Raw genomic sequence first — 23,165 nt, forward strand, 5'->3', positions numbered from 1 at the left:
TAATGTAAGTTAACACAACGGCGGATGACAGGGTGTTAATCAGAGATATTTTGAAGAAAAAAAGTTCAAAACATAACATGTATATTATTTTTTTTAAAACGTGGCATACGAATCTTTATCCCAAATGAGATTTAAAAAGGTCACGCACGTAATATTATATGTGGATTGGATAGCTGACACTAAGGAAGCTTAGAATAGAACAAGATGATAGATATTCTTACTACCAAATTCTTCTACTACTAACTCACTACCTATCTAATCACCATCCGATCAATATTTTCTCTTTTTTTCAAAAACTTTTTAGCATTCTCTCTCTTTGATTCAATGGTGATTAGATAGGTAGTAAGTTAGTAGTAGAAAATTTTGGTAGTAAGAATATCCTTCTTTGTAGAAGAATACTTATGTTTGACATTGTGAAGACGCTCGATTGAAATCACAGCTTATAAAAGAATACTTTTTTTTTAATATACATAAAAGAATACTCCTAGAAAATCTCAACTTTTGGCTAGGGATTGAACATAACTCGTGTGATTGGAGTAAAACATTTTATATTCTCCTATTCCATGTTCTCTACCTTGGTTTTTAAATTTGTTGAAATCAACTTACTTTATTTTTAGGAACCTTAAGAAGCCTTTTAAGAAAATTCTGATATATTACAGAGTTGAACAGAGTCACCTTACGCATAGGGGTGTAAATGGGCCAGGCTGGCCCAGCCCAGCCTACGGCCCGATCTACATTAAGCCCAGCCCAGGCCCGGCCTTTCAGAAAAGTAGAGTAGGCTTAGGCTTATAAAAAAGCTTTTTTAATAAATAGACCATAGGCCAATTTTGTCAAGCCTAGCCTACAGCGTTGTAGGCTGGCCTATTTAATTTATTAAAATAAAATAATAAAATAATATTTATTTTATGTGGCAAAGACACAAAGTACCAAATACCAATATCTCTTACTTTTTGTGCTATTTTATTTTATGAAGGAAAACTTGTCTAATGTCTCCAAATTTTACATGCTGTTGCAGCTTAATACCATGGAGCAATGGGTACCTTGCTGGATTATGATGTTACTGATGAAGATCTTTCAATAATACTCTGTTTTCCCTTGTCTTGATGGTGGTTTAAAGATTTTTAGATGAATGACATTCTCTTGTAGACTTTATTTCAGCATCCAGTAATTGTATTTTTCTTATTTTTCCCATTTCTTTGACTCTATTCCTCTATGATATACATTCTAGAGCTGAGGTATTATGTTGACTCTTTCTTGTTTGCCATTCTTTTCTTATGAGAAGTACTAGTGCATGCATGAATGGAACTTTCTTTACTCTATACAATTATTATTTTTGCTTAGTATATTTAGTGGGAGGCCTACAAGGCCTGTAGGCCATGTCAAGCTTTCTTATTTTTGAAAATGGGTCGGGTTTGACCTATAAATAAAGCTTTTAATAGGCCAATAGGCCAGCTAAGCTGAATTTTTGTTGACGTAGGCTTGGGCCAGGATGGCCAAAGCCCAGCCCAACCCATTTACCCCCTACTTACGCAACCTTTAGTAAATCATTGCAGTGTGAGAACTAGAGAGTTATCAATTATTGTGTTATGTAAGTAAGACTGAATTCAAAGTGGAAAAAATATATATAAAAAAAAGAAAGAATGAATGATCCATTTCCAATATTCATTTTTTTTTTAAAAATAAAATAAAATAAAATAATAAATAATTAAAGTGGATTAAGCATACTCCTCAAAACGAAAGGAAGGACTTTCCCAAACGTCTTGAGCAGAACCCAACGAGGTCTTGCCTATACGGCAAAAACGATCTTTTCTTATCCACTTTCCTCAACTCTCTGTTCCTAACGTACAAAGCCTCGTGCGCTGACACCGCCACCTTCTTCTCCCCGCCGTTTCCGCCGAAACCATTCGCCGACGGTCTTCCGGTGACCTCAAAGCTCCCTGAGCTCCACTGCTCTTTCATCTTCTTCGTCGACGGCGACGGCGTCAGGAACACGAACGACTCCTTCCTATCGCTGTTGCTCCGGCGAAGCAAATCCAGAAGTTTCCACCGCTTCGAGGTGGACGACGATCCCGTCGAATTGCTCTTCTTGCACCTGTTCGGCGAAGCTTGCGGCGAATTCGGAGTCCACACGCAGTACGTCCCCGCCTGAACCCCCTCCAAATCATCCGCTTCCGACGACGACTCCGAAGACGGCGCCACCGGATCACGCTCGCCGCCTCCGATCAACAACTTCGCCATCGGAAACTGAAGAGCCGCAGCGGTCGAATCGCGTGCGCCGTCGACTCCGACGCTGCTCCGATGCTCCATCAGAAGGTCGCGGTTGAAGAGCGGGAAAACGGTGTCGTCGAAGAAGACCTCGTTGTCGACGACCTCTCGAAACGCGACGAACTCGAAATCGGTGTCGTCGTTTTGAGTATGGTTGAACGCGTCGTCGTTTTGTGCCACGTAGTGGTCTCGGCCAACTTGATCTGCGATACTAGCGAGTCGCTCGGTGGTGTAGCTGTTGAAGCTTGGACACAGCAACGAGTCCAAATACTCTTTGTTTATGTCTTGTTCTTCTTTCTGCATTTTTTCCTATTTCAAACACAATACAAAGTGTTGTTTCGGATAATTGTTTTTTTGTTTCTTTAGCTTTTGTGCAGTTTGGGAATTGAAGTAGTGACAATAAGTGTTGAGTTGGTGTATATTTATAGGAAGGAAGATGAATGAGAGAAATAGAATAATGAAGGTGATGTAAGTTAGTTCGTAAGGCATTACAATAATAGATTCTTCCTTTACAAGAAATTTATATTTAATGTGTGTATAAAAATATGTATTTATTTTTACTACACTTTCTACGTAACTAATTAAATAATTTAAATAAAATATTTTTTATTCATTTGACACTTTTTTTTTTTAAGATTGGACATTTCCACTATCTTTCCTTCTTTATTTTTTTTTATTATAATATGAATTCACACGTTTTGCGCTCCATGTTTGCGTAAGTGGCTGCGTATTCCTCAAGGAAATAATTTGTTTTTTTTTTCTTTATGTCCTTTCATTCCGTTTTTGTTGCTATGTTTTCTTTTTTATTTGTCACCGTTGATACACAAACAAGATCGTGCGAGGAAAAGAAGGAATAAAGCTTGTTTGCGTGTGAATGTTACGTTATTTTCTTTGTCTCGTACTTATTTTGTCATCCACTTAAAGGGGCATAATTATGAAAATTACGTTTTACTTAGTTACTTTGGGAGGAAGACAGGCAATCACGGTTCCATTTTTGTTTTTTTTTTCATCAAATGAAAGTCCCAAGAGCGGTGGAATATAAATTAGGTTCCTTTCTGTATTTGTAACACAACACATGAATTAGCATTTGCATATTGTTTACAAATTTGATTATTAAGGCAAGTACAAATTTGACGTGTAGGTGGATGAGGGAACTTTAAATGCCCGTGATTAAGATTAAACTGAAATTTATCTTGAAAGTATATGATATGCCTGTCATGCACCAACAAATAATTTTTTTAATTAGAAGAATGGAATTTTTATTAGAAGAAATCAACAAATAAAAATAACACGCCCCTAAAAAATAAAAAAAATAAAAATAACACGCCCCTTTTGTAAGATACACCAGATTATCACGGCACGTAGGTTCCATTGCATTATACTTAATATCCTTTTATGCAAAAGAATCTTATCATATCCCCGTGATTTGGGATTTTTCTTTACACCACATCAAATTTTGAACCTTTACGTGGAATGTTTGTACGAAAGTCTAATTCTCATATATGGTTAACCTTTACTAATATGAGAATCTTATGAAGCTGGATAAGTTCCTTAGGCTTGGCAATTTCACTTACCCTACCTGTCCAATCCCATGCTGTGTGGGTTTTAAACCCGTCAGTGGGTGTTGCTTTAGGGTTAGTCCATCCTGGTTTTCATTGTCTTGGATCTTTTATTTAAATCTTATAATTTTTAATTTAGTTACTGATAAAGTTAATTATATTAAATGTCTTTTGAGTAGTTTAACTATTTTAGAAAACATAATTTTTAGGTTATATAAATAATAAATTGATTTTACGATTATGATTCACTATTATATAAATTAAAATTAATCACAAGTGTAGAGTGGGATGAGGTGAATACTGGTTTCAATACTTTTCTTTTGGGGTGGGTTTATGTATCATTCCCTAAGGGGCGTTTGGTTGAGGAATTTTTTTTAGAATAGTAGAGAAATGTAATAGATAAAGAAATAATTGAAAAGATAGATAAAGTGAGATAGGTAGAAAAATGTAAAAAAAAAAATTGTTTGGTGGAGAAAAACTTTACTGAGAAAATTAGGTAACTTTATGAAATCAACAATGCATTAAAAGTCAGATAACCGGTTTTCTGAAAAATCCCACTTTCAAATTGGGTTTCTAAATAGTGAGGATATCTATGTTTCTCATAAATCCATACAAATTGGATAGATAGTTTTTTAGTGAAAATACGTTGAAACAAACATGGTGTTTCTAAAAGCCATACTTGAGAAACATAGATATCCGCTGAAAAGCTCCCAACCAAACACCACCTAAAAGTGCTTAGGATTTAAGGAAAAATCTGCTCCTATTCGCCCAATTGCTTGCTTTACAAACCAAGCTTGAGACAAATTCTCATACGCAGTAGTGGAGCCTGAGACAAGATCCAACCAACGCTAAAAGATTTAATTAGTAAAATTGTTAGTATTAATGTTGGATTATTTTTAAAAATATAACTAATACCAAAGTTATACCATAATTTAAAAAAAAATGTATAACATTTTTAAAAATTAATTGATGACAAGGCACGGATCAAGTGGCTCCGTCACTGCTTATATGTATCTTAATAGGGAGTTGTGTATGCTTAAATATCCTTTTTTTCCTTTAATTAATAAAAGTTTAAATATTTTTTTATTATGACTAGGCGATTTTCGGCTATTACTTGAACCTGTGTCCACGAGCCTATCCAAACACTATATGTTCGTTAGCCCGTTAACCAAATCCTTTGAATTTAATAAGAATTACTTTATTTAGTTAAAGGCATAAAACTAATTATTCTTGAACTTCTACGTATAATATCTTTCTCTTTTCTGTAAAGAAGTGTTATTCTTTGAGTGTGAGACATTTGTTAAGGGTAATTTTTTTCTTTTTGGGACATTTGAACTTATTAAAAATAAGGTAATATATAACGAATAATTGATAAGTTTATAAATCAATTAATAGTTTGTTAATTATTCGAGACGAATTTTTATTACTATTAACACTTTTTTTTTCAAACCCAAGTATTTTTATTACTATTAACACTTTTTTTTTCAAACCCAAGTATTTGTGCACTCTTCCAACTTAATTAGTGATTCTCCCGATTCTTTTGCACACTGCACATGCATAATCCTATGTTTACTTACAAATTAGTATTGATACCTGTACCCGTCATACCAGTACCTCCTGTACTCCATCACATGTTCCAACAACTTTTTCCATTTTATCACAGAATAAACGTTTTAATTAGCCGAGTAATGTTAATTAAGATTACCCATTTCTACCCTCTGGTTTGTGCTAATAAGCCATCCAATCCAAGTCGAGCTTAAGAACCCAACGAATACCACATTAAATGTGATTATCAAGGATGATTCTTTGTATTTGAAATAACCATATATATAAACGGGTTTATACTTCTTCTTTCAAAGGAGAATAGCCTTCTCATGTTGTAGATACATTAAATGGCGGAGCCCACTTCAATTTTTTTCTCTCACTTCTTCCCCTTCTCTCTCTCCAAATTATTGTGTCAGCTGCAAAATAATAACTTCTCCACCAACAGGAGAAGTTGTTATCCTATATATAAAACCAATAACCTTTGGTTCAAGTAGTAAAAAATTTGTTTCGCTCAATCAAAGATCTCGAATTCAAATTCTGAAAACGGAGAAAATGAACTTAGAAGAATCCCCTCCTATAATGGGTCCGACAATATTTGAACCGGATTAATTGGAATCATATACATATATACAATTTGGGAATCATATACATATATACAAGAATCATATACATATATACAATTTGGGTAAGTAATTGGTAGAAAAAGTTTTACTGCCTTGGGATTATATCCAACTTAAACTAGATTAATCGAGTAATCCATAAATTGGTGAAAAAACATCTTAATTATTTTTTCCAATTTCATCATTTAAAAAATAATGACAGAAAGCATCTCTTATAAAAGCCAGCAGCCATGTTACTTCTAGAAATGTTGGTTGAATGATGAGAAAATCTAGAATTATAATAAAAAATCAGAACTAGTAACTAGTACATATTCAAAAAAAATTAGATTCGATTTCCATCAAATTTTTTTTTTATAGAGGTAATGAGCTTTAACTGTGACTAAGACCCGGCTCAGAATTAGTTCAATAATTGACTCAAAAAGTTGAAGTTTGTGGAGATACCCAAGTAACGGCTCTCCTCAAAGAGGTAGTTAGGGTTAGTATAAAAAAATTAAAATATAAAAATATTTAATTTGATAATTATCTATCATTTAATAATATTTGTCAGACTTTTATAAAAACTAACATTAATATGCACGTGACAGTTTAATAGTCCATATTTTTATATAGGATTTTGTTGAAACGTATCCAGAGATAAGTTAAAATATAAAAATAAATAAATGTTATTTTAATTATTTTAAAAAATATTAAATTTACCTTTAAACTTTATGATATTAAATATTTATACTTGTATTTAATTTTTTGATTTTTGATTTTTTAACATGTATATCTTGAGGCACACGATTAAAAGTTAAAACAACCTTTTTATATATTTCAAAATTATGTTAATTTTAATATTTATCAATAAAGCATAAAAGATTCTTTATAAATGTAAGATTTATAAGTATGACTATCCATCATAGGCGAATGTTTTAAAAATTATTCTTTTCGAACTGAGTCGATTCGGGTTTAAGTGACCCACTTCATTCATGTTTGATAAAATATATATACTTTGCAAGTAACATGATCCGAATTTGATTCCACTTGTTTGAGAATCAAAAGACTTATTATCAGTGGACAATTTTTATTTGTTGGACATAATATTCATAATTTAATATTTATTTTATATTATTTTAAAATTTAGTTGAATCCGATTAAATCACTGATCTAATGACTCAGTACTTTGACCGAGTTGATGATCGGGTCGAATTTTAAAATACTGCATGGAAGTATATTCTCCTTATAAATATTATGTGATTGTGGGAAAAAAATGTCGTATATTTGCGCTCCCGATTCCTCCAACAAAGAAAAAGATCCTGGAAAATGTGTCCAAACAATTGAGTGCAGAATACAATAATGAACGAGGTCGAGACTACGTTGCTTTCTTATTCAGCTTGAATTGAAAGTGTTCTCGTTTCACTCTATTATAGCTCTCGTAAAATAAAAACGCTTATTGCCCAAACAGCAGACTTTCTAGAAGGAAATTCATGTACATGAATAAATATTTCAACAACGCCAGACATGACGTTGATCGTAGTGAGGAGGTATTAGATTAATCGCAAAAACCAAAACCTTGCTTCGGAAGACACCAATTAATTGAATAATGTAAGAAATGAACAACTTGGCCAAGAAACCGGAGGAGACATGTTTGATTGGTCAAGAAACCCATATTCAAGATGTCAAAGCCTGGATTATATATTTTAGTATGGTTTTAAGTGAAAAGGAGTAACCAACTAGGGAGGGGTGGAAATTTAATAAATTATTTCATAAAAGAAATAGCCACTAGTTGGGAGAATTATTGTTATTATGATACCATCAACTTATAGCATGCGTAATCGCTGATGATTTCCGATCTATAGGTGTTAAAGTTGTATTTTCAGAATCAGACAAAAGTTAGTTCTAAGAAAGTCCACAAAAGGTAGAAAAAGTTGATTTTGTTCTGAGCCGCTAGAGGGGTGAGGGAGGAGATATTTTCGTTGAAGTGTGAACTAGATTAATGTAATAGTGTGACCGGTGAGGTAGTGAGGACCGAGTGGAAGGTGATTGTGTAAAATCTTATTTGTCTCATGTATAATATTAAGTGTTATTTGATTTAATTAATAAAAGAACATAATAGTAATTGATTGCTAAGGAAGTTGTTTAAAAGGATAATTGTTGATAGGTGCAGTTATTTTTAGGAGTAGTGGATAGTTTTCTAATAAATAAGGGGTCTAGAAAACTGATTACCATCATTGTCTGCCCATGAGCGTTGTATTCCATTCCTATCAGGAGAAGATACAAGAAGTGAAAGGGTCAAGACTCTGAGAAAGCATTCTACCGTCAAAGATCTTTCACAATTATGGACAAAGGTATGTTTATGTGAAACTCATAAATTCTAAAGATCATTTTTCATGTTCTTGATATGATTGTTATTGAGCATGAATTATTGATTAAAAATCACATGTGATATCAGAGCATGTGTTTAAGAATTTATGTTTTTCCATATATAATTATGAATGAATTCTTAATTCATGAAAAGTTAGGGTTTTTTGAGAAAATTCACGATCAATATACTTCAAAGGTATGTTTTTTGAAAGTTAGGGTTTTTCCATAAATGTCAATCGATATTCTACCGTTTTCAGAGTATCAATTTTACCATTTTTGTATTATGAATGAATGAATGAATTCTACCGTTTTTGATATCCTTCTAGACTACGGCGCGGGATCGCGCGAAAATGGCGCTGATCGGCGCCATTTCTCTGGAATTCCTACTCGATCGCCGTGCGGGATCGCGCGAGAATGGCGCTGACCCGCGCCAATTCTCTGGTCCTTGTACTGACAAAGCGCGTCACTGTCACATGTTTATTTCATTTTATGAAATACTGGAAAACGTGAAGGGACATTGATATATATGAAAGTTGGACAAAGTTTTGGAATTAAATATGGTAGATTTGTTAGTCACCAAAGTGGCCAAATCTTGAAGAGTTATTTTAATTTCAAATATTATGATTTTGTTTCAATTACCATGACTGTGATGCTATGAATGGTATGAAATAATTGTTCATGTTATGGTATATTGAAGTTCATTATTATACGACAGTTAGGGATCAACCCAAAGGATGATTATTTGTTTTATAGTAAATGAACATGGACGTTGGTGTTGTTGGTATACTTCCTTTTATTTGGACATCCAAAGATGACAAATATTTCTAGTTGGGGTATGCATCATTGCCAAATTATATGAAATTGCAAATAACATCATTATGGTTAACGTTTTATGTTAATGGATCCCTAAAGGTGAACATTAATATGCATTGAAGTTAGTATATTTGAATCTGTGAAGTATGTTAGTATGTGATATGTATGACTCAAAGCATTAATGTTTTAAATGTTATTCCTCGCAGTACATGTTGCTACACATTTCATGTTCTCAACTGTTGCAGTTTTTAATGGGCTGAACTTCTCTGAATGGAAAGAGCAAATCCAATTTTACCTTGGGGTGATGGATATGGATTTGGCTCTTGGAGAAGCGATACCTGGTGTTGTTACTCCTGAAAGCACTGAGGATGAAAGAAACCATTTTAAGAACTGGGAAAGATCCAACAGATTAAGTCTGATGTACATGAAAATGAGCATTGCAAGCAACATTAAGTCAGCTCTTCCACAGATTGAAAGTGCCCAAGAAATGTTGAAACTTGCGGAAGAACGCTCCCAAACTGCTGATAAGTCTCTTGCTGGTGTTAGTATATGGATGTCCTAGAGACAATCTTTTGATTAGATTAGGACATATGTAGACCTTTTATATTGTCGCAAATAAAAACACTATTTATCATGTTTCATATTTTGTCTCAATATTACTATTAATATTTATATGAGTAACTGGATAAACCCCTTGGAATAAAATAGGTATCTCTTGAGTATCTCTGATGAGATCACGATCATGAGGATTCAAGGATACTGCATGTTTATTCCTAATTTTATGTTCCTAGTCTAGAGACACTGAGAATAGGGATCAGTGATCTCGGGTAAGACTAGCACGACTTATCTACTTGTATTTAGATGCAAGGTAAAGACCTCATGAGCTACAGATATGGAGATGTCTTAGCTAAAGTCGTGGGTGGACCTATAAGGGTATAGCTCGCACTGAATAGACCCACAAAGAGACTTTATGAGGAACTCTCACAGAGAGTATCATTAGAGTAGTCTCTTTATATTTGGGTATGTCTTTTCTAAGACCAGAAGTTATTACCTAGACTGTGTTCTAGAAGGCATACTTTGATTGTGCACCTCGTCTGCCTGAAACATGGAGACTCATAGGTATGCTGTTGGGCTTGTCCTGATAGGGCACATGGCTAGGGTAATAAGCTGAAGGAATTCGTCAAATCTCTGTGAGAGATTAGGTTATCTGTAAACCAGAGAAATCGAGATGACATTTACAGGGACTCGGGAATCTATGCATAGTAAAAGAGATCATGAGATGATCTGCCTTTAGAGTCTGCAAATTGAAGATTTCCTATTTCGAATAAAGCTTACCCTAAACCGCAGGGGTTGATACGCTTCCTTACCCTAGGTTTTATGGGAAGGTAACCGAGACGAAAGGAAATATATACGGCAACCAAATATGTGTAATAGGATGATCAAGTCATTAATCTAACTAGTTCTGGGGCAACAAAGCATTGCTAGTGCTCTGTGTTGTCATTGGATGGGTTGTGGGCTTATTGGGCCCAAGCCCATTTATGTCAGTGACTATGTTGGACCTAATGGGTCACACACTAACACCTAATTGTCTAGATGCTCTAGCATTAAAGGTATTGGGCCTAACAATTGTTATTAGCCTAAGAAGTAGTTTGGAACTCCACAGATAGGGTGGAGGGCGCATGGATCAAAGTATGGGCTTGGATAGTCCAAGACATTACTAATTAATTTAATTAGTTAAATTAATTATCAAATGTCTAAATTTTGAATTTTGAATTTGAAATTTGAAATTTGAATTTTGAAATTTGAATTTTGAAATTTGAATTTTGAATTTGAATTTTGAAATTTGAATTTTGAATTTTGAATTTTGAATTTTGAAATTTGAATTTGAATTTAGAATTTGAATTTGAATTTAAAATTTAAGTGTTTGAAAGTTTGAATTCAAATGTTTGAAATTCGAATTTGAATTGGCTATGAAAAGTTGTTTCATAACAAAAGAATAAGATGAGATCTTGTTGGAACATATCACGAGGAGATCTTTTGGACATAATCCAAGGATAATGGGGTGCTGATTTTGGCTAGATTTGATCATCAAAATCAGCTCCAGAAGATACGGTCTGTTGGGAGAATATTTGAGTGAGTTGATTTAAGTTTGAAATGCAACTAACTCAAATGTATCTGGTCACCTTTTAGGCTATATGGGGCGCACCATATAGCTGATTATATGATGATTCATGATCAGATTTCTGACTAGGTTTTGAACTTAGTCTCATGAGAATATTCTGGGATGTTGTTGGCAATTTTTGAAATGCAACAACTCCTCTTATTCTCTCCCCAAGGGCGCCACTTTGATCAGATTTTTGGGAGAAAAATCTGATTTGTTTTTGAAACTTAAAAGGCTCCTCTTGTGTACTTAATGAGTGGTTAGTTCCTCCTTAGGTTTGTGTGAAAAATCCAAGCCTTTCTCTACTCATCTATGCGCCCCTTGTGAGGTTTTCTCTTAGAACACTTCACTCTTCTAAACACTTTTACCTAGCCTCCTGCATCACACACTGAGCGCATAGCAAGCCTTATTGTGGTGATCAATCGGCGGCCTTACTGGAAGGAGTTCCTGTATCTAGACGCGGGTGGTGTGGATCAACGTTAGAGGGTCTGAACCCTTCAGACCTACCTTGATCATCTTGAGTTTTCACGAACAAGGTATGACATACGTCTTAAAGTATGTATCTTGATATGCATGTGTGTTCCGCTTGCGAAAAATTTTGTTTTTCCCTCACGCATGTTTTGGCCTTCAAGGCCAATTCTACTTTCAGCTGGGACACTTATGAGTACACTGACCACTATGAAATTTGATGGTTCGCGTACTATTCATGAGCATGTTATTGATATAAGAAGCATTGCGGCAAAATTGAAATCATTGGGAATGGTTGTGGATGAAAATTTCCTGGTGCAGTTCGTATTGAACTCATTACCGTCTGAGTATGGTCCTTTCCAAATGAACTATAATACCATGAAAGATAAATGGAATGTGCATGAATTGCACAGTATGCTAGTTCAGGAGGAAACCAGACTCAAGAATCATGGAGCTCATTCCATCAATTATGTGAAGCATCAAGAAGCTGAAAAGAATAATGCTAAGAAGCATGAGAAGAAAGGAGGAGGAGGAGGATCCCTTAAGATGAATGAGGCCTCTTCTTCTAAAATCCACAAAAAGGAACATAATGCAAAGAGATGCCATTTCTGTAAAAAGGAAGGGCATTTCAAAAAGGATTGCCTGAAACGTAAGGCTTGGTTCGAAAAGAAAGGTAAGCCTAGTGCTTATGTATGTTATGAATCAAACCTAGCTGAAGTTCCTTATAATATTTGGTGGATTGATTCTGGTTGTACTACTCATGTTTCTAATACAATGCAGGCATTCCTTATGACCCAAACCACAAGGCCAAATAAAAAGTTTGTCTTTATGGGCAATAGAGTGAAAGTTCCGGTGGAAGCTGTTGGGACGTACCGTTTGATTCTCGACAGTGGATTTCATTTGGACTTATGTGAAACTCTTTATATCCCTATTATATCTAGGAATTTAGTTTCAATTTCCAAACTTGATGTTGTTGGATACTCTTTTAAATTTGGTAGTGGTAGTTTCAGTTTGTACAAGCACAATCATTTGATTGGCAATGGTACTTTGTGTGATGGATTATATAAATCATGTCTTGATAATCTTTTTGCTGAAACGCTTATGACTCTGCATCATAATATTGGTACTAAACGTGCCTTAATTTATGAATGTTCTGCTTACTTGTGGCACAAACGTTTGGGACACATTTCCAAAGAAAGAATGAAAAGATTGGTGAAGTATGAAATCCTTCCGGATTTAGATTTTACTGATTTGAATGTTTGTGTGGATTATATTAAAGGAAAACAAACAAAGCACACAAAGAAATGAGCCACAAGAAGCACTCAGCTTCTTGAAATTATACACACTGATGTATGTGGTCCGTTTGATGTTAATGCTTTCAATAAAGAAAAATACTTTATCACCTTCATTGATATTATTCACGTTATGGTTATGTCTATTTGTTGCATGATAAGTCTCAAGCTGCAAATGCTTTAGAGATTTATATTAATGAAGTTGAAAGGTAATTAGATAGAAAAGTGAAAATTGTCAGGTCTGATAGGGGTGTCGAATATTATGGAAGGTATGATGAAAGTGGACAACATCCGGGTCCATTTGCTAAATTCCTAGAAAAGCGTGGTATTTGTGCTCAATACACAATGCCCGGTACACCACAACAGAATGGTGTATCAGAAAGGCATAATAGGACCTTACTGGATATGGTTAGGAGTATGTTAAGCAATTCTTCTTTACCTGTTTCATTGTAGACTTATGCTCTAAAAACTGCCATGTACGTATTAAATAGGGTTCCTAGTAAGTCAGTTCCAAAGACTCCTTTTGAACTTTGGACTGGAGGGAAACCTAGTATAAGACACCTGCATGTTTGGGGTTGTCAGGCAGAGATTAGATACTACAATCCGCAAGAAAAGAAACTGGATGCAAGGACAATCAGTGGTTATTTCGTTGGTTATCCAGAAAAGTCGAAAGGGTATAGATTTTACTGTCCTTATCATACTACGAGGATTATTGAATCTGAAAATGCAAGGTTCATTGAGAATGGTGAAGTTAGTGGGAGTGAAATACCACGTAAAGTGGATATTCATGAAGTGAGAATACAAGTTCCATTGACTTGTAGCTCTAGCAAAGTCGTTGTTCCTCATGTTATTGAACCAATCAATAATAATGAAGGACGAGTTGATGATCCCACTACTCATGATGAAATCATTGTTGATTAACCAAGTGAACCCATAGTAGAAGAACCACAACAAGTAGCATTAAGAAGATCTCAAAGACAAAGGAGATCTGCCATTTCTAATGATTATGTGGTATATCTACAAGAGTCTGAATTTGACATAGGTGTTCAGGATGATCTAGTAATGTTTTCACAAGCCATGAATGGTGATAAGTGGATAGATGCATGAAAGATGAGTTGAAATCTATGGAACAGAATAAGGTTTGGAATCTTGTTAAGTTACCAAAAGGGTGCAAGAGAGTTGGTTGTAAATGGGTCTTTAAGACCAAACGTGACTCTCATGGTAACTTGAAACGTCACAAGGCCAGACTAGTTGCAAAAGGATTCACTCAGTAAGATGGCATTGACTATAAAGAAACTTTTTCACCAGTTTCAGAGAAGGATTCTCTAAGAATTATTATGGCATTGGTGACGTAATGAAGATGTGTACATGGACCAACCAATGGGGTTCATAGAAAAGGATAAAGAGCACATGGTGTGCAAACTTAAGAAATCAATATACGGACTTAAACAAGCTTCACAACAATGGTACCTTAAGTTTAATGATACTGTTGTTTCCTTTGGATTTAAAGAAAACATTGTTGATCGATGTATATATTTGAAGATCAGTGGGAGCAAGTTTATATTATTGATTCTGTATGTTGATGATATTTTGCTTGCAACTAACGATCTTGGTCTTTTAAATGAGACTAAGAAGTTTCTTTCTAGTAACTTCGAAATGAAATATATGGGTGATGCAACTTATGTGATAGGAATAGAAATATTCCGTGATAGATCACATGGACTGTTAGGTTTGTCTCAGAAAGCATACATTAATAAAGTTTTAGAGAGATTCAGAATGAAAAACTGTTCATCATCTCCAGTTCCAATTCAGAAAGGATATAAGTTTAGTTTCATGCAATGTCCCAAAAATGAATTGGAACGAAAAGAAATGGAAGCAATTCCGTATGCATCATTAGATGGGAGCTTAATGTATGTTCAGATTTGTACGAGACCAGATATTAGCTTTGCAGTTGGGATGTTGGGAAGATACCAAAGTAATCCCGGTATGGATCATTGAAAAGCTGCAAAGAAAGTTCTGAGATATTTGTAAGGAACTAAAAGTCACATGCTTACTTATAGAAGGTCTAACGACCTTAAAGTGATAGGATACACAGATTCAGATTTTGCAGGATGCGTAAACACAAGACAGTCTACATGTGGTTACCTGTATCTTTTAGCTGAAGGAGCTATATCATGGAAAAGTGCGAAGCAGTCTGTAATTGCTGCGTCCACTATAGAAGCTGAATTTGTGGCATGCTTTGAAGCCACAGTTCAAGCTAAATGGCTACGAAACTTTATTTCAGGGATTGTATTGGTCGACAACATTGAAAAGCCGCTGAAAATTTATTGTGATAATTCCGTAGCAGTCTTCTTTTCTAAAAACGACAAGTATTCCAAAGGTGCTAAACATATGGAATTGAAATATTTTTCCGTTAAAGAAGAGGTTCAGAAGCATAGAGTGTCTATAGAGCATATTAGCACCGATCTTATGATAGCTGATCCCTTGACGAAGGGATTACCGCCCAAGACATTTACTGGTCATGTATGTAAAATGGGCATTATGTCAGCTAGTGAATGATGATACTTATTGTTATGTATTAAATGTTGACACTCTGAGCTCATTGATGAATATATGTTTATGATATTGTCTTGTTTTCAATTTATGTATGCATGCAAGTATATGTGATGATATTGAAAATATTTATGGTCCATAATGAAGACATTATTGTTGGACATAATGTGCACTTCCTATTAAAGTATCATGTTCGAAAGAAGAGTCAATATAGTGGTACATGGAAGGGACTATGTCGACTTGATAGCATAGAACCGCCATGACTCATGTTGATTTTATTTCTAATAAAGAATTTATGATGAGGTCAATGTATGGAACCTTTAGCCTAGTAAATGCGCATTATAATGAATTTTGATTAAATCATGAAGGGACACCTCATGACATGAGCCAAGTGGGAGAATGTTAAATCTTATTTGTCTCATGTATAATATTAAGTGTTATCTGATTTAATTAATAAAAGGGCATAACAGTAATTGACTGTTAAGGAAGTTATTTAAAGTGTAACTGTTGATAGGTGCAGTTATATATTGATAGGTGCAGTTATATAATAGGTAATGAGGAGTTTCTTATTATTGAGTCTTTTTGAGAAACTGACGATCAATCTGAGTCTGCCTATGAGCGTTGTATCCCATCCCTATCAGAAGAAGATACAAGAACATAAAAGGATCAAGACTCTGAGAAAGTATTTTACCGTTAAAGATCTTCCGCATTTATGGACAAAGGTATGTTTATGTGAAACTCATGAATTCTAAAGATCCTCTTTCATGTTCTTGATGTGATTATTGTTGAACATGAAGTATCGACTAAAAGCTTACAACTTTTAGTTTTTTTTCTTTTAACTCATTTTCCGGAAACTCATTCGTCCCATTTAACATATTTCTTTCTTTCAAGCACGTCTAACCATAGCCAACTTACAGTTTCGTTGATCTTACAATTTGCGTGGAAAACCAAACGCTAGGGATTATCATGCAGCAATAACGTGTATTTCTACGACAAAAATAGAAGATATTTAATAAAGAACTCTAATAATGTATGTGCAACATAATTATGAAGAAGAGGACTTCAAGTTGAAAAGTTGAAGGAAATTGTTGCCCAGAAGCTCATCGAAATTCCAAAGAACTAACATGCATATATCTTGCCGTATTTATCCTGGTATCGAAGCTACAAAAATGAAGAGATATAAGCCATCAACTCAACTCTGATTTATATATAGGCCATGAGTAAATGAGGCAGAACATTGTTTCAAGGATAACGAGTGTTGATTTTCTGAAGCTACGACCCTTTAATGGTTGGTGCAATGAAAACTACAGAAATGCTAAATTCTCATAAAAATTTCATCCAAATAATCATCTAATTTCTAAAGAGGAGATAAAGAAAAAACAGAGAAGACCAATTTAAAACTCTCAAAACTTCAAATGTTATTAAATATACACTTCTTTAGCATTCCTCAAATTATAAAGATTGCTGGTAAGTAGAGATATCATAAATAATCTATCTACCACAGATTGGTCTTTGTCATAACCAAAAAGACATCTCAATCAGGAATTTGATCATAGTCTCCATTCTCAGGAGACTGGTGTGCCCCATCACCTGTTCTTCCTGCATTCAGAAAACCTCACTTCAGTCTCCTGTCTAAACACGCCACAAAAAGAAAAGAGGGGTAGGGGATTTCCAAAACAACCGAAGTTCATACCTGTCAGTTCAAAGCCAACACTTCTTGAATCCGGACGAACTCCCCAGTCCAAGGGATAGGAAGGTGTCACATTTACACCACATTGTTGAAGCATGAAATGGCTTCCCCCAATAGCTTGATGCTCCTCATTTCCCCTGATTGAATTCCCACTGGAAGAAACAACAGCTGAGCGGAAATCCAAACTTGATACTAATTCACCAACTGGTGGTGGCAACTTGCTGGTAGAAACATCACCTTTTACTCCAGCACTAGCGTCCTTCTTGGGGTCAATAAAAAATGTACCAACAATGACCTGTGTGAATTAAATCTAAAGTGATTTAATGTTGTAAAGTATACCAGGCCGTGTTTTGTGTGAGTGAACAAAATAGGAAAATGAAAAATAGAATAGTGAAGATCAACAATATATTTGGATTAAGTGTATTGCAAATTATAAACATTTATTGATTTTATTTATTAAATTTTTATTTAATTTCATTTATTTTTTTGGTTTTAATTCATTTTATTTAGATTTTGAATAAATTAGTCTTCCCTATCTTTTTAAGTTTAATTTGAAGTTTCAGGTGTATTTTAAAAGAATTTGGATTAAATATGGAGACATTCCCATCAGAAGTTCAAGTTCAATCAACCAAAGTTCATTAAGCATTATGAAATTACCTGAACTGGACCAGCGGCTTTAAGGGGTCCAGCAAGGCTTCCACCTAGGATTTGCCCATCAGTATTGGATAAGCATACACTGAGACCACCACTCCGACCTCCAAGTTCATTACGGACATAGGAACCAGTAAGTGAAATAATTTCAAATCGACCCTGATAACAAAGCCAAAAAAAATAAAAGGTTAAACAGTGAGAACTGGAATACAAGCATAAGACAAAGCCAACACTCAACATGCAAAGAGCTTCACCAAAAAAACAGAAAGCAAATGATACGCATTGGCAATGATTATTTTGAGCAATCAGCCATGTTTTTGTGATAACTCCTCGTTTTAATAAATCCAGTCTATGATAACATAAGAAATTTACATTAGTACTTCTTGGCACTAACTTCAAGTCAGCAGCCATAATCTATATATACACACAGCTTTAATAAGGTCGTACTGTTGTTCCCTTGAAGGTGACTGGAGACTAAAGGTCAAATTGTCATAGAAGGGGAGTGCAAGAGATATCTACATAAAATGACATACTATTTTATTTAAACCTCTAAGTTCTATTTCCAACTTTTAACCATCAAAATCTGCTCATGTGGGTAAGGTTGGCTGCATCTGAACCCCCTCCAACCCCACAATGGTGGAAGGCCACCATTTTTTATTACACTAGCAGTGAGCATTCACAAGTGTATGCTTAAAATTATAGACAGAGAGAAAACATGATGAGACAGAAAAAACAATTTATAAACATGAGTAAAGTGGAGAGATAAATTATTTATTATAATGTTCATTATAATTAGGGGTATAAATGGGCTAGGCCGGCCTACGACCTAGCCTATATTAGGTCAGACTTGGCCGGTTACAAATGATAAAATAGAATAGGCCTAGGCTTTTAAAAAAACCTATTTAGAAAACAGGCCATGGGCTTTTTTGTACATATCGAGCCTATACGCCTACAGGCCGGCCTATATCATATTATTTATTTTAAATAAAATAAATAAATTATTATTTTAATAATTTTGAATAATAAAGTAATATTACTTTAGTTATTCTTTTAATTGTTGAATGTTTAATAGGCTTAAACAGGCTAACAAGCCTAGGCCAAGACTTTTATTTTTTAAATGTAGGTCAGGTCAGACTTGTAATTTGGGGCCTACACAGGCTAACAAGCGGCCATATCCGATGTTTTTTTACACAGGCTTGGCCTATTTAAGCCAAAGCCTAGCCTATTTACACCCCTAATTATAATTCATATATTTACATTTAGAGTCCTATGTTTTTTTAAAACTACATTTGAGAAACATGTGAACGAAGGTAGGACTGTTTTAGAAGTTATGGGGGAAAAAAGTGAAGATAGAACCTTGGTCCCTTTATTAATAGTAGAGATAACTTCAAATTTGAAAAAAATTTAATCACTCCAGTTGAGGGTAAGAGAAAAACCTTAAATAAACAGAGAATAAAAAAAATGGGACAAGATTTTGAGCCTGGATTATTCTGATACTCAAAGCTCAGATTTTGACCAAAGGTAGCAACAGTCCATTTCCTTTTGAAGATTGTTGGAAGAATAGGGGTCAAAGACTCAAAATAAAATACAACAGTAGTGAATTTTTTTTTCTCAAAAAAGTGATTAACATTTTACCTCATATGTAATATTGCCTCCTGATGTTGCTGGCTGACGAAGAGAGGCGTTAGAGATGGAACCAGATGCAGACAGAATGCAGATCTCACGCCTGCTTTGTTGCATGAACAACATAATTTTTTGGCCAACATCCTATTGAATGCACACACAAATTATTATGGAAGTAACAAATAGACAAAAGAAGAATTTAATAACATTGGGCACAATATATTCAAATATCATAGAAAGTTTTTTAAAGAAGAAAAGATTGGAAACCATTTTGATGGTGAACTCCTAGAAGAAAAGGGCCAAATTCAGAAAAATACTCACAAGTATATAAATGCTCTCATTTCAATGAAATAATTCATTATATGTGGAAAGAAGATAATCATGACATATAACTCCAACTCGGTAAGTATACATAACATCACTTATTCAAAGGTTAGTTGTAGACTTAATAGAATTGGTATTTAGGATCAAAATTCATTTAGAGTTGAATCACTATACATGGCCATTAAATTATATTATTAAGTGGTAAAAAATTATGAACAGGCCCATTATTCATGTTAGAAAACTAAATGGTATCAGAACTTCAGTGACCACGAGTTCGAGCCTCACCCCCAAACACCACCAAAAATTTCTAGTGGAATTAAGTAAAGCACAAGGTAAACCAAAAATTGGACCTGTGCAATATCCACATTTCAAGTTCAAGGGCTCTTGTGAGAGGGGGTGTATTAGAGAATAATATAAACAATTAAAAAGGTCCTCACCCAACAGTTTAAGCTTTTGGGTTGAATTGGAACTTCCAACTATATGCAAGGTTAAAGGTATAGTAAGGAGTTTCACTTTGCATTTGAATGAGGCTAATTCATGTAATTGAACCTGTGACCTACAAGTCACATGATGACAACACCAACTGCTGTGTCAAGGTTTCCCTCCTTTAGAAAACTAACCATGCCACATCAACATCAACATCAACATCAACATCAACAACACCTTTATCCCAAATTAATTGGGGTCGGTGGTAGATGAACCCAAATAAAAGATGCGGAAGGGTTTAAAAAAGATAAAAAAGATAAAAATAAAAATAAATAAATAAATCAGTAATAATATATATATATATATATATATATATATATATATATATATATATATAAGTGAAAAAAGAAGGGAGAAAGAAGAAAGGGGGGAGATAAAGAGGAAAAAAGACTAAAAAAGGACCATCTGGAACATAGGAATAACAACCGGTCTAACTCTCTACCAGCATATAGATTTTCTCCATTTCGTTCTAAGGCACACCGTCCGCCAATCTATATCCCAATCCATTAAGTCTTACTTTACTACTTTCCCCCAAGTAAGTTTCGGTCTACCTCTACCTTTCTTTGTGTTGAGTACTTGGTAACAAACTTTTGTTCTTACGGGAGCATCCAGGGGCCTTCTCATTACGTGCCCAAACCACCTCAATATATGTTTTCTCATCTTTTCATCCACCGGTAGTACACCTACCTTTCGTCGAATATCTTCATTTCTCATCTTATCCATCCTCGTATAACCACACATCCACCTTAACATCCCCATCTCTACTACTCCCATTTTATGCTCATGTTGCCTATGTGCTGGCCAACATTCAGCTCCATATAGCATTGCAGGCCACACATGCCACATAATATATATATTTTTTAAAAAAAATTATCATATTTTTTGAAGTATATTTTTAACTCATTAACTTTTATACAGAAGTTTCAAACTCTAAGCTGTTTTTTCTACCGTGAGAATGGGCCAGCCAAATTTCAAATATTAAATTCTAAAGCCTATTGATTTTCATTAGAAGACTATTACATTGTTTCAAAAACAGAAAAAAGCTTTCTACCAAAAAAAGAAGAAGAAAGCGAGAAGCTAAATGAAACTGTGCATTTTGTAGAATTAGGGTATTAGGTTAGGTTTTCATCTTCTCAATTCTTTTTTTTTTTTGAATTTTCATCTTCTCAATTCTAACCAGTGACTATGTCTCCCCTTTCTGTCATCTTTGCAACTAGGTGCAACTCGTTTCCTCATCTCTGCAACTGGTAGCCATGGGAGGTTTCTGCATTCATTGTGCCATCAACACAAGTTATTGTGCCTGTTCTTATTGCTACTACGTTTAAGTTTGGAACGCTCACAGCAACACGTTTGGGAACGGTTTGAGCAAACCATATAACTTTGGTGTAGACACACATTAGACTAAATTTAGTCTCTGATGCAAGCCCATTAGTACACTGTTTTATAGATATGCCTGGAAGTATATAAACTAAACATTTGGGATTCCGATTGCATTGGTATATGAGGACAGGTAATCAAACTCCCTACTTCGAAAACCTACCAGATTCTACAAGTACATGCAGACATCTAAATGAACAAACCATAATATTCAAGGATCACGAATAATGCATACCTCACCAGCAGCAACAGTAATGATGTGTGGAGTGAAGCCTTGTCCTGCATTGCCTGCACCAGCCAGTTAACAGCAGAATCATCAAATTCAAATTCTATGATTCTATCATGCACTTAGTAATAGCTGGTTAGTTGGTAAGTGTTGTATAAACAAAAAACATAAATGTAGATGTATATATAAAGATGAATAAGAGTGATAGTTATATAATTAAAAAAACCATATTAGACTTGTAAGGAATATTACACTTACACCCTCTACCTCGTAGCCAAAGGAAACGAAGAGATAGGTTATTTTACCTATCTTTTTTCACGCCTACCTTACCTACCAATTTCCAACACCGATAGATCAGAATCGCAAGTAAACATATCAAATAACAGTTTATATTTCTACTCTTGATATTCTGATCTAATGGTATAAAAGATTAGTAGATAAAGTAGGTACGAAAAAAAGATAGGTAAAATAAGCTATTCCATTGAATAAATAAATAAATGTTAATCTCCAAACCCCAAAAAGCTATAATATGTGGAGGAGGCATAGAAAGAAAACAAACCCCACGCAATAAGAAGAAAGGGAAAGCGTGGAAACCTGGAAGAGAGGAGTGGGATTTCTTGGAAGATTGAAACGACGACGTAGTAGCAGCCTTCTTAGAGGCTAGAGCTTCTTCTGGGGAAGCGTACTTCCTGGGCCTCCCTCGCTTCCTCTTCGCCGCCTCTACTTGCACTTCCGAATGGGAGTGAGAGTGGGACCCATCACTGCTTCCCAAAACCCCGTTAGTCGGCGACGCCGTCACGGTGGTGTTCTGCTGCTGCTGCTGCTGCAAGTACGAGCTCTCGTTGCGTTCCATTTAGTAGAGAAGATAATAGGGGAAACAAGAAACAAGCACAGGCACTGCAATTTTTTTTAATTATTTTTAATTTTATTTTATTATGAAGGGAAATAAAAACCCTTGATGATGGGGGTAGTGTTTTATTAGGAGCAGGGTGGGCTTTATTTTTAGGTTTAGGCTTTCAATTAAATTAAATTAAATTGAAAATAAACTGTTTACAAAAACAAATTTTGTTTAAAAGGGTATTGCTAGCATGGCGAAACGTGTCAAAGAAAAATTGACTACCAAAGATCCAAACCGAGTATCCAAATAGGCTTCTTAGTTCTTTTGGGCT

At 34.7% G+C, this 23,165-nt stretch overlaps 2 protein-coding genes across 2 annotated transcripts; both read right to left on the minus strand.

Moving 5' to 3' along the window:
• Positions 1 to 1,728: 1,728 nt before the first annotated feature.
• On the minus strand, positions 1,729 to 2,674 carry LOC133288788 (uncharacterized). The gene has a single exon (XM_061486608.1). It carries the CDS (start codon positions 2,566 to 2,568, stop codon positions 1,729 to 1,731), a length of 840 nt encoding a protein of 279 aa, XP_061342592.1. The 5' UTR covers positions 2,569 to 2,674.
• Positions 2,675 to 16,935: 14,261 nt separating this feature from the next.
• Positions 16,936 to 22,943, minus strand: LOC133288837 (AT-hook motif nuclear-localized protein 14-like). The gene is made up of 6 exons (XM_061486666.1): positions 22,591 to 22,943; positions 22,006 to 22,058; positions 19,596 to 19,727; positions 17,967 to 18,119; positions 17,313 to 17,604; positions 16,936 to 17,218 (listed from the first exon to the last, which is right to left on the minus strand). The coding sequence occupies exons 1-6, from the start codon at positions 22,847 to 22,849 to the stop codon at positions 17,154 to 17,156; spliced, it is 954 nt and encodes a 317-aa protein (XP_061342650.1). The 5' UTR covers positions 22,850 to 22,943; the 3' UTR covers positions 16,936 to 17,153.
• Positions 22,944 to 23,165: the final 222 nt, after the last annotated feature.

The sequence above is a fragment of the Gastrolobium bilobum genome, unplaced genomic scaffold (assembly GCF_033153095.1).
Source record: "Gastrolobium bilobum isolate Gb01-03AN ecotype WA unplaced genomic scaffold, APGP_CSIRO_Gbil_v1 utg2264, whole genome shotgun sequence".
Lineage (NCBI taxonomy): Eukaryota > Viridiplantae > Streptophyta > Magnoliopsida > Fabales > Fabaceae > Gastrolobium > Gastrolobium bilobum.

Coding starts and splice junctions, on each gene's coding strand:
- LOC133288788 (XM_061486608.1), bottom strand. CDS start 2,568: ATGCAGAAAGAAGAACAAGACATAAACAAAGAGTATTTGGACTCGTTG.
- LOC133288837 (XM_061486666.1), bottom strand. CDS start 22,849: ATGGAACGCAACGAGAGCTCGTACTTGCAGCAGCAGCAGCAGCAGAAC. Junction 18,120..19,595: donor GAGGCAATATTACATATGAG/GTAAAATGTTAA, acceptor CTTTGTTATCAG/GGTCGATTTGAAATTATTTC. Junction 17,219..17,312: donor TGTTGGCTTTGAACTGACAG/GTATGAACTTCG, acceptor TTCTGAATGCAG/GAAGAACAGGTGATGGGGCA.